General features: G+C 36.0%; 1 protein-coding gene across 1 annotated transcript in view; it reads right to left on the reverse strand.

Moving 5' to 3' along the window:
• Positions 1–4,755: 4,755 nt before the first annotated feature.
• Positions 4,756–13,023, reverse strand: part of CAMK4 (calcium/calmodulin dependent protein kinase IV) — an 85,094-nt gene continuing 76,826 nt past the window's right edge. The window contains exons 9-11 of the mRNA XM_072416095.1: positions 9,528–9,654; positions 9,031–9,183; positions 4,756–7,912 (exon numbers count right to left, since the gene is read on the reverse strand). Coding sequence (XP_072272196.1) covers positions 7,748–7,912; positions 9,031–9,183; positions 9,528–9,654 — 445 coding nt within the window. The 3' untranslated portion in view covers positions 4,756–7,747. The remainder of the gene's footprint in view (positions 7,913–9,030; positions 9,184–9,527; positions 9,655–13,023) is intronic.

The following is a 13,023-nucleotide window of genomic DNA, read 5'->3' on the forward strand; positions in this document are numbered from 1 at the left end:
GGTGTTGTTTGGAAAGCAGTGTAGTGCAGCAGCCGTCTGGTTCCTTCTGGTACTAAAAGCCTCTCTGTTTGTTTATAGGTCTCTTGACAGTGTCTATTGTTAAATACTTTAGGTAGTTCAACTCTATTAAAATAAGTTTTATTTGTACATATGGTAGTTTGTATGTACTGTAATACTATTCTATAAATGAAAATAGTGTATCAGGTAATTGGATCAAATTCCTATTTCACACACTTTGTTTTCAGTCTATTCTGTTTTTATGATGTTTGTTCTGGAGAATTTTCCCAGTCAAATCAGAAAGGAGATATGACACCAAGTGTGCATAGTCACAGCTGACTGCAAAAGGAATGCTATGATTGCAGCATAGGTGTGTTCTGATTCATTTCCACTAAAGTTTTGTTATTCGCCTATGAAAAGAAAGTTTATTTTTGTTTCTGTTTATTGTAAAAGTACAGATTTTTTATGCATCATGCTAAACTGATATAGTTTCCATTAAGTAGAATATATTTTTTGTCATTAGAAAAAAAAAAGCCTTGAGGTCATGTCTTCGAGCAGTTACACCTGTTCTTATCTCTGGAGTTTAACAGACCAGAGCTATCTGAGACAAGTAGTTGTTAAAGCGTTTGTTACGTACTTTGCATGAGGACACATCCCCATCTACTGGTGGCCAACAACCATGCATTAATGATTAAAAGCATGTGATCCTTCATAACCAACTCAGAAGTACCAAACAATTAATATCATTGCACACCTTTCAAGACTGTCCAGTTAATCAACTGTCAGAGCCAACTAAAGAAAGAAGTGATCATAATCAAGTTTGTAAGGGTAGGATGAGACCTACAGCAGATCAACCTATCCTGAGCAGCTCCTGGCAACTGGCACCCTGCCAGCAGTTCAGTCCCTCACACCATGATGGTGGATCCTAAAGAACCAGCACCTGCTGCAAATTTGACAACCCCTATATAGTTTCTATAGGGCTGTCGCCGGTAGAAGTTAGATATAATGCCAACTCAAAGCCAGAGTTTTACTGGTACCTGCACCGCAAGCTCACTGCCAGTCTGAACATAGCGTAAATTTACAAGGCTTATTACAAGTAATGATAGTTGTAAAGACTGTATTTCACTTATTGAAATACAATAGACCAGGAATTGGGATTTTAATTTACACACATATACATCTTTTATTTACGGATATTTAGTATGGTAGCTTTCATAAAATATGGACATTAACGCACACAGCAATCACAATCGCTAAACCTCTAGCTGGTTGTACACTGCTGATTGGTATATAAGGTTTCATCCTATTTCTGCCTTTGTGCCTTATGTCCCTATAGGATTTACCTCATAATGCACAAGCTAGTATTTTTATAATAAATATGTTTATAGATTCAATTCAAAACAGAGTGAATCTGACATTTACCAAACATTTCCTGGTGGAGAATTTTCAATGTCCATGTGCTTCATGTGGCAGTGATCAATTCCCTTCCAGGGAATGACATTCACTGCTTTATAAACAGACCTCTATATTTGAATGTTTATTGGTTGTTCAGTATAAGGTACAAAACAGATGTGATTGTAGTATTCGGATAAATGTTCTATCAGTTGGTGTTTTTGTTACATGAGACATGGGTTATATATTATTCATAGAAATGTATGCACTTAGCAAACCTTCAGAAAGAAAAGATGAGATAGAAGAGAACCATCAGCTTGGATGTCATGGGTCAGTAGCAGGAAAGGGAGAGAAAAGTAGGGGAGAAGAAGAAGAATGAGCTTCCATCTGCTCCTCAGTCATCTGGATAAAGATAATGGATCCATGTCTTGTCAGACTTGGTCAGGTTGTTATTACATAAACAGATGAATATTTTGTTAGTCATACCTCAATATAATTTCTTTCTAAAGCAGATTACTGCATGTAGGTAAAAACATATATGTAAAGGGTAAAGTTGGAATTGTATATCTCCTTACATCCTGGAATGATGAGTGTAAGGTAAGTATAATTCTAACTTCACCCTATACAAGTATATTCTTCATTTATAATATATGATTTCATAATAAGGAGGGGGCTCTGCCAGATTACGTGGACCTTCTAAAATTCTAAAGATTTATTGGATTTCTTTCAGTGTTTTACAATTGCTATCCTAACATAAACATGTTTGGGGACAGCTTTGATGATTTTTTTAAACAGATCAATCTCAGGAAATTTGGGTAAATTCAGTGCATCATGCTTAAGATCCCATTTCAAAATGTTCCCACTTTTGGGCCCTACCAACGAACATGGCATCTCTAATTGACCACACGTCTAAAGCATAAATAAATACTGGTGAATTAATGGAGGCAATCTAACAAGTACTAGGGGCCTGATTTAATAAAGCTCTCCAAGGGTGGAGAATATACACTTTCATCAGTGAAGCTGAGTGATCCAGCAAATCTGGAATGATGCTGCTTCAGGATTCAAAACATTTGCTAGCAAATGACTTTGAAGAAACCCATTCCAGGTTTGCCGGATCACCCAGCTTCACTGATGAAAGTGTATATTCTCCAACCTTGGAGAGCTTTAATAAATCAGGCTCAATGTATCAGCACAAATATGTCTTACAGTTAGATATTTATGAACTTAGATCTTAGGCAAAATTTTGTGTGATTTCTTTCAGGATTAATGAGAGTTGAGTTCCTATTATATCATGTATGGGCAAATAAAGGTGATCTGAGAGGCAATCTTCATTAATGATAGCTGTGCAATGCAGATTCATCCCTACATACTATACACATTTAAAAGGCCGGCATAAGTTAAATAAACCCAAAACAGTAGAGAAAACACATTTTTATTTTAGACATGTCATTACATTTGGATGCTGTAGTGTACATTCTATACCAAACCATACTTCATGCATATACTCTGTTACTTGTGACTGCTTGTTGGTTCATAATGTGGGTGCACAGTACAGTAATAAATTCCCTGAGCATATGATTTTCTTGCTTGCACACCACTGATTTTTTTCCGTGTCTTTTAGTAATCACAGCCTTTGGCATGTACTCTTTTTTAAATACATCAGGGTTCTTGGTATTAAGTAGATTGTTATCTGATGTCACCACAAAATAATTTACTCAGAATTTTTCCCATGTTCGTAACCACAAATTGATTCACATCTGTTACCTATGAATGTATTTGACTCCAAATTGAGACCTGCACCCCCTAGTTCTTTATCCTACCCTCATTTACCCTTCTAATATTCAGCATTTTTCTTAGAGACCCTTTTATTATTTTTTTAATTGTCTCTATTTCTTTTTTACTTTTTCTTATTTGTTTCAACATCTGATAATAGGTTTGTACCTTCATTTGTATGTAATTTTTTCATGCAGTATGGCTATGGGTCCTTTTTTTACTTATCTGTTCCACAAGTGGATACACTTCTCGCAAAGGTACAGTTACAGTTGTTGTTTACTTCTGTATATGTTACTTTCTTATTGTTTGTTTTTCAATATTTGTCTCCTGGATTTTGTCCTACTCTCAGGCTTTTTTTTTACCCCTTTCTCTTTGGGAAAAATGGACAAAATAAAAAAAAAAATGATTGTGAAAGATAATCATTTATGGTATTAATACTCAGAAGCGCAGTAAGCAATGGAATGCCAATATGAATGACTGATCCTTCTGGATCAGCAGTGGAGAAAAGAAAAATCCATCAAAAAACGGTCTTTTGAGAAGCATGTGTGTTTGCAAGACTTGTACAGAAAAAACATGAATTCAGGGAATCAGCATGAAATGACAAGGGGGGTAAATGGCAATTCAAGTTTGGATATATAGGGCCTGATTTATTAAAGTTCTACAAGGCTGGAGAGAATACACTTTCATCAGTGAAGCTGGGTGATCCAGCAAACCTGGGATGGATCTGGTCCAGGATTGAAAACATTTGCTAACAAATAGCTAATGACTTTTAGGAAATCCATTCCAGGTTTGCTGGATCACCCAGCTTCACTGATGAAAGTGTATTCTCTCCAGCCTTGGAGAACTTTAGTAAATCAGGGTCATAGTGTCAGCAGTTGTGGCTGTTCTATTCAGGTTCAATTCTTGAATCAATCTTCCCTATATGGACTTAAAATTGGCATTTAGAAGTTGGCACATGACCAAGGTCATACATAACTATGCCTGCTAATTAAACAATTATGTCCTGCAGTAATTTGTCCTAGCATGGCTGCACTGATTCATATTAGATGGAAATAGAATGAAATAATTTGAACCTGCTAAGTAGGCTCTGGTATTTAAATGACACTCAGTTGGTAGTAGGAGGCCAAACTGTGGAATGAAAATTAAACTCGCCCTCGCACCAGCACATCACCACCAACCAGAACCATTGATATAAGGCAGAATAGATATAAGATTTATATTGCTGACACCATATTCTGATCCTACCATCCAAATGTCTATCCATCCAGACAGTAGTTTCTGAAATACTCAGACCTAACACCAGCAACCTAGCCATGTTCAAAGTCAGTAAATTCACCATTTTTCCTGATTCCATAAAATTCTGTAGGATGTCAACATGTCTAAATGCAATAGGTCGTTGCCATGTGATTGGCTGGTTAGTTATTTGTGATTAGATATAAGCAGTTGAACAGGTGTACCTAAAAAATTGTCCAGTGAGTGTGGTATGCTACAGACAATATTCAACCTATATTATTAATTGTTCATTGTATTGCATGCAACTGATTTCTGGGTTTGGCATTGAAATAATTACACATAAAAGAGATGGCAAAGAAATCTGCTGAATATTTTAATAATAATACAAAATTATAATAATTTGGGAGATGAATGTTCCATTTATAAATACTTTGTTTTCAACATAAATAGAATAAATGACAGTTATCTGAACTATATGTATCTTGAAAATTATTGTAAAGTTTACATCTTTCCATATTCCTTGAACTGGTTTGATAAGCAAGCAAGAGCAAACAGTAAACCATAACACCCAAGATGAACAGGTTAATGACAGCCTGTTTCCTATTGATTGATATGGGTGACTACATACCATTGCTCTTTGTGCTGTTTAATTAAACCAAACCAATAACCATTTGATATTATCCAATGTCCATAAAACAAAAAGTAAAAAGTAATTCATTGATACAGAAATTGTGTTAACTCATCATAATACTTCACTAGCTGTTTATTGTACATTTGAAATTTTAAGTAATGCATTGACAAAAAAAATCTATGAAAGTGCTTCCCGATTAATAAAATACTGTATATAAATTGTAATAATAAGGCATTCTTAATACATGCCATGTTAGTGTACCACAATACACCTCTTGGGCCTGTGCATTCGTGCTGTATCAGTGGAATGTTTTATATTGATTCATATATTGTACTCTTTAATACATTTAGAATTATTAACCTAAAGGGCCACCAGACAAAAATGACCAAATTCAATTGGTTTATATAAAAATGCTTCCACAGGTAAAAAATGTATTTTCGGTAACTATATCATGAAAGTAACATTTAGGCTCTGCGTCCTTCGCTCCATGAGCTGCACCAAATTCTGGCTTTCCATATTGTTAACTCATTGCCAACAGGATCCTCCTCCCGGGCTCTGTGGCCCTGGACTGTCTATGGCACTGGATAATTTTGTGCACACAGAAAAGAAGGTTTGTAAGCACTAATGCTGTTTGTGAACAGAAGAGCAACTTACATGTTGCATTTATGCCACTGAATGCTTCCTGCAGTACTAAGAGTTTTGGTATACTTGGGTATCACGTTTTCTATCAGCCTACATCCGTTTATTAATACTGCAACTGGAGCCCAGAAAATACTGTCACAACTACTGTGAATACATCCCATCCGGGGAAATGTCTACATGAAGTTTGAATAATCAGATAGATTCATTTACCTATACCCAAAATGGCAATAAAAGTTTATAGGGACATTTAATATATACTATATGTTATATATATATATATATTGCACACTCTAGTTGGCTGCTAACAGCCTTGATTTAAAGGTAATCTTGAAACTTTGTAATTTTACTTCTATTTCTAGGGTAAAGCTTTTTTGAAAGTTTTGGAAAGAGTAGAGAAAGGCTAGACCATCTGTCACTTTTTTATTGCTGTCTGTGATCATATTGGGAAGATTCATCGTTCCATTGCTACTGTAAACCATTGCCACCAATCAGGACCTTTTCTGGGAATCAAATTTGAGTGGGATGTCTCTTAATCCAGGAGAATTTCTCTAACTTGTTGAAGTTTTTGGACAGAAAGTGCAGGTAATTTTACCAATGGTATATAGCCAGCAAAAGTGAACTGGTAGGTTCATTGGAGTCTTAATCCTACTCTGTTCAAAACTTTAAAAAAGTTTGGGCTTTACCTATACTTTATTGTTATTAAAACTGACCTCTCTATGTTAATCTGCAGGCATCTGACTTTCAAAAACTTGATCACTTGATTCTTTCCAAAACCTGTTCACATTATTCTTACTTGCAACACTTCCCATGCCAAATATCTCACCAACCTGCTTTTGTAGTTTGGATACAACATGGCCTTAGGTAATATTATATTTACCCAATTTTAGGGCTTTTATCTTTTATAAGGACACACAAAAAATATTGTTGTATTGAAGACAAATCACGTGATTAAGACTTAGAGCTCAAATTTTCATAATGGGCATGACAAGGCTTATATTCCACAAATTAGGAAGATATTTATTCAAAGCCACTCCTCTCTAACCAATCCCTATACTAACATGCACATTGTGTATTTTATTGGGTATATTGTGCCATTGGGAGGTTTACTGGAACATTTGATGGAGAGCTACAGATGTAAGACTGGTCAGTTACCCGTGCTATACAATAGAATTGGAAAAAGTCTATTCTCCAATCCAAATAACTTATTTTAAATAGGAAGTCCCAGGGGATGTAATTATGTGTTAACATTAGGATTTTCAATTACTCCTCGATTTATTCATAGTATACGGTAGGTCATGTCCAAAGCTGGTTCTGTAGCTCTTCTCTAAGTGTGTCAGTGAATCCCATACTGGAATTTTATTTCAGTTAGTTATAGAGGAAAAACAACCTCTAAAGTCACTAAAAACCTTCTGAAAGCTTTGTCATTTTACCTAGAGTTGTGTCTTGGCAGAGAGGGATCACACAACTGCCCAGAATGAACAAACATCGCAAACTGAGACTCCTTGTAGTATATTTGTATGTAGTATATATGTATTTGTATATTAATTTTAGATTATAAATACTGTGATATATATTATGTGTGGGCAATAATAATAGCGTCTTTATATAAGCCAAATTGTTTTTTATGTCAGATGGCCCTTATAAAAAAAAACCTACATTCTAAATATTACTATTCATACCATCAATGTGATCTAATATGAAATGAAAACTCCTACTAGTAGAATATCCTCTATTAAGTCCATTACTTTTATAAAATTGTAAAATAAAACACTACTCACTTCGTTCTCTAGCTAGAGTGTAGATACTAAATGCATATCAAGGTTATAATTGAACATTTGCCCATTTCAAACTTTGTGTGTAGAAGAGCACTACACCTTCCATGTCTCAGGTCACCCGGAGTAACTATTTTGATAAGCAGTCACATGCATTGAACAGAGTAGAACCAACTTGTGCATTTCATTGCACCCATGAAAAGAACTGCCAGAAGGCCATGCTAAGGAATCTTTCCTGTAGAAAAAGATTGATGTAGCTGGTGCATGAAATGGCAGAGACCCAGACCCAAAGATGGAGGTGGTAGACTCAAGAGGCTCCTTCTTCTTCCTGTTTGGATTCTGCTGTTGTCCTTTCTTCATGACCGCCCTCTTGAACAGGAGATGGGTTTCGGCTCGCTTTATTGCTGTCGTGGCTGCTGTGGCTGCCGGCACTTCCTAAACGAGTTGAGGCTACTACAGCTTTTACGGCTGCCTGAAAAACAGGTTCAGATATGTGATTTTCATTTTTCGAACAAAATCGATCTTTCTTATATATGTTATAGAGCTGGTGGAGGGTTCAGAGCTTGGAGTTCAAATTATTTAAGAATTAACCATATAATGCTAAAGCTGTCAGCTCCTGCAGGCAGTATATAGCTAATTCTCCAGTTGTTTCCCTTTGGAATGTCTGGGTATGATTGATAGTCTGGGCCAGCCTTTCCCAACCCTTTTACCTTAGGGCCACTCTTGAAAATATTTTTAGGTCTTGGAGAACCTGTGCTAAAACCAATTTATTGATGCTCAGCTGAAAAAACTTCTACCTGAAGTGGTGGTTAGAACGCCACTCTTACAGACCGATAAAAAACTCATGGGGGCACTCACAAATGGTACAGACCCACAACTCCAAGCACCAGTCAACATGGTTGTGTGCTACCCCCTGCTCTTAGATTGTAAGCCCTTTTGAACAGGGTCCTCTACTCCTCCTGTGTCATTGTTTGTATTTGTCTGTCATTTGCAACTTCTATTTAATGCACAGCGCTGCATAATATGTTGGCTCTACATAAATCCTGTTTATTAATAATACTAAAAATTATAATAATAATGGTTATTACTCCTAGCAAACATTAGAGGAACAGTAGGGTTTCAAAAAACTGTTTGAGAATGGTTGGTCTACATAATTACACAAGGAATGAGGGGGTACCCACCTAGCTTTTGTGAGGGAGACAAACATGCAAAGTTTTTATTAACCCATACCAGTATGTTACCCTTTTATTTATAAATATGTAAAATGAAAAAAAGCAAAAAATACTATTATCATCAAGGAGGGCTAAGCATTATCTACTACAGAAGACCAAAATGAGTCCCAGTCATTCTAAGCACGAATAATCCTGTTATTGTCCTTTGCTGTAAAAAATGAAATATACAGATGTCGTTACCTGTATGTTCCCCCTTTTTTAACCCATACACAGTAGGAGTAAATGACGCCAAGGACAATTTAAAAGGTTTTTTATCTTTTTGGAGAGAAAAAATTGCCTTCAGTTCACTAAAACCAGAACCAGGGGCTTTGGTACTCCTTGATTTTACCTTCAGCTATGCAGATAGAGACATCCATACCTTTAGTTTGCGTCTTGCATTGAACTCTTGCAATTTCTTTTGCGCGTTGTCCATGTGAGCAAAGTTTGTAGCCTTTCCAGTGACCCAGGGGTGCTGCAATGCTTGGTGAGTGGTGAGACGCTTCTTTGGGTCAAACACAATTAACTTTCTCACCTGCAATTAAACATACAATACATTTATTAGGATATTTGTACGTTTTCCAAATCTTTTCCATATACAGTACTAAGCGTTTACCTTACAACTAATGTTTATGCAAAAGGGCCAACATAAATGTACAAATAAATCATGCCTATATAAATAAAACTAAAAATTCAAGATTTCTTTAACCAAGACCTTCAGCGTGACAGTAAGGCAACCAGATGGATTTTAGAGAAACCAGTCTACATTTTCCTATAAATAGTCCTGTAAAAACCTTGTAACATGTCAAATGATTTATTCATAGTGATTTGCTGCAGCAAAAGCCCTCAGCTGCTAAAGAATGTTTGCAGTTTACTCACCAAGTCCTTGGCATTTAGAGATACATCATCCCACCAGGGGGAGACAAAGTCATAATCACAGTTTAGAATTCTCTTGAACATGTATTGGTCCCCGCGTTCATCGTAGAAAGGTTCAAAACCACACAGCCTACCAGCAAAGAAATTATATTATATTAACACGGACATAACTTATGCCTTCCACGCACTTGTTTAAAAATAAAAGCTACACACCATAAAACAATAATACAATAGATAAAAAGCAGCTTTTTTGTGTGAATAAAAAACAATGTATTTTATGGTCAGTCAATAGAAATTCATAAAGTTTATCCAAGGATGGCAATCTGCTCCACCTAGAAATAGTTTTTAATAGCTTTCCTCCCATGCCAAGTAATGCGGAATAAGTCTGGTAGCTCTGGGAAAAGAAACTGTAGGCACATGGCCGCTACAGAATGCAAAGGTTGAAACGGGCTAATCTAAAATGTTTACCCTACATAAAAGGGTAGACAATCCTTTTATATAAGGTAAAAAGTACCTTCCTTTTTTGTAAGCCCCTTTCTTCTGTCTTTTTTGGCGCGGTGATAAAGACAGGATGGGAACGCAGAGCCTCCTGAGATACATACCTCACACATTCCAGGAGGCTTCTGCACATGCCCAATCTCTTTTCCTTTAATGGGGAAAAACAATGACGATCCCACACATGTGCAGTGAGATTGGCACTCTTTTTTCCCCATCTACCGCAGGCTACGTCACCCAATCTCATGGCCTGCACAGTGTGAGATCGGGTGAAGGCAGAAGAAGGGCAGAGCAGATGGCAGCACCACATGCTGCCAGGATGAAGGAGAATTTCAGGAAGATGCAGGACTTGACCTAGAAAACCTCTGATGGGATTGGCGGATCTGTGAACGGTGACTTATTGATTAGTTTACTTCTGCTTTCATTTACTTTGCCCAGGACATTATGTGCATGGAGTTTCCCCCAACATTTCCAAAACATGCAACAATCACAAATCTTTGGATATCTAGATCAATGGTCTCCAACCTTTTAGACCTCACGGACCACTAAATTCATAATTTTAAATCCCACGGACCATTAACCCCCCCCACAGTGTTCTAATTCTGTCTGTATTTCCATGCAAAAAGCATTACTTTTTTTTGCATGGAAATTTATTTTACATTGTAGGCCTATAATTCTTCTGTGTAACTCACCGAAAATTGTCCAATATTTAATAAATGTAACAACAAACTTAAAATAAAAAAACAAACTTAAAATATTTAATAAATGTAACAACAAACTTAAAAACTTAAAATAAAAAACACCAAAAATTAAAAAATAGTTAAACATTTATTATAACTGTACAGTATCTTATATAATATAATTATATATACATTATATATATTATATAAAGATTTCTTTGTATTGGACTTAATACAGCTATTTTGTATTGAATCCAATACAAAATTTTTTAAATTTCCTGCCGATCCTCCCGCCCACACTGACGCATGCACCAACATTGTCGGGAAAGCCTGGAGAAGGTCTCTGCACACGCTGGGAGATTTTTGAAAATTATGAACCAGGGGGAGATCGAAGAGAGAAGATGTGTCTGGAGTAGCTGGGGGGACCAGCAGGACACCGGGGGATGCTAAAGGAACAAGGTAAGTGGGGTTTTTTTTGTTTTAACTTACTCCGAGTGTCACACTCGGGATTACCGCTAGGGGGGCTAATATAAATTTTTTAAAATAAATACATGTGTAAAATAATGATCTTCCTAATGGTGCCTGCCCAGGACTGTGGAGGCTCTGATTCATTGATCAGCTCACGGTTAAGTGAAGTATTACTATTGTTACTATTATCATTAGTTGCATTATGTTTGTTATTACTAAATAAATGCAAAATATTTGTTGGCTTTTCTCACTCATTATGGGTTTATTTCATTTGAATCTAAGACCAATCAAGAAATTATAGTTATCACAGTCAAACTATTTGATGCCATTATGTATAACAGAAAGAAAATACACAGCTAAGTCATACCCACCTAAAAGAGCATCTGAGAAATAAACAAATAAAATAAAACAAATCGTATGAGAATCCGTATTCCTGGAATGGGGTGACTGTTGTAATGGTGGAAACAATACTGAAGTGTACGGCTCGGCAACGGTGGCCTCATACAGCTTAAGACTACACTGACGTCACGCTGCTCCTCCCTTGTTTTTCTGTCTCTAGCATAGTTCACAAATTTAGTGCAATTTAAAGGCCAAAATTGTCATTCAGAATATAAGATTTTATTAGAATATTATTTTTGTTTTATTATTAATAAAACATAAAAATTGAAAATAATTTTTCTGCGGACCACCAAGATTTTCTTACGGCCCACTGGTTGGCGATCACTGATCTAGATGGGTACATAACTGGGGTTGGCTTGTATTTAGTGATATGTAATATAATATTCAGCTTGTTGGCATAAATAGACAAACTGGTAAATAAATATCCTTGGAATGTAAACTGTCCTGCGTTTTATTTTTTTTTGCAGTGCCACATATATGTTTTAAAAACTTGGACTATAATTTAAAAATGACTTTTCCTTGCAATAATGAAGCAGTAATAATATGGTCCAGAACCTGAAACCCCAAGGAATATTGTGTCTGCCCACTCTTACACTGCACCATAATGACTCACCTTAAGGGAACCACAAGCCATTCCTATTGTATCATGGAATCACCATTTTTTTTCTATATACATATTTCTATTTTTCAAATAACCTTTCAAAGATCAAACAGAATCACATTTATTGGTATACATAGTATGATTTAATTTTATCCATCCATCAAACATCACTTTCAGATCATTTTAAGTAACAGTTCTAACAAATGAACTGAGACTTACCCAAATTACTTACTGTAGACTGTAACAAATACAAATACACTGTAGACTTTCTGCACTGTTGATAACTCCAGGCATTTCATTTACATATCTAAATATATACAGTGATGGGTGCAACAGCTACAGCACAGTAATGTGTATGAGAGCTTGGAAGCACAGTAATACCATATGCAACACAGGGTCTAAAAAAAGCAGCAAGGAATGTCTTACATAGTTACATAGTAAGTCAGGTTGAAAAAAGACATAAGTCCATCAAGTTCAACCACTAAGGAAATAAACATATCCCAGATATAAAACCCTATAAGACATAGTTGGTCCAGAGGAAGGCAAAAAAAAACCCTGGTACAATTTGCTTCAACAGGGGAAAAAAATTCCTTCCTGATTCCTTGAGGCAATCAGATGTTCCCCGGATCAACAGTCACTGTTATTTTTACTGTAAAGCCTTAATACTCAGTTATATTCTGTGCTTCTAGAATCCAGGATGAGAGATCACAGGTCCATGCTGTAAATTTACAGGCCATATTGTTGTACAAAGGGTTAGCGGAAAAGGAATAACGTTCATAAGGAACTCCTGCAGAGAGTTTGAATTTGATGTTAAAAAAATGATTCCAGCATAGAGAAGGTAACAGATCAATTGTTA

Source organism: Pyxicephalus adspersus, chromosome 6, assembly GCF_032062135.1.
Source record: "Pyxicephalus adspersus chromosome 6, UCB_Pads_2.0, whole genome shotgun sequence".
Classification (NCBI taxonomy): domain Eukaryota; kingdom Metazoa; phylum Chordata; class Amphibia; order Anura; family Pyxicephalidae; genus Pyxicephalus; species Pyxicephalus adspersus.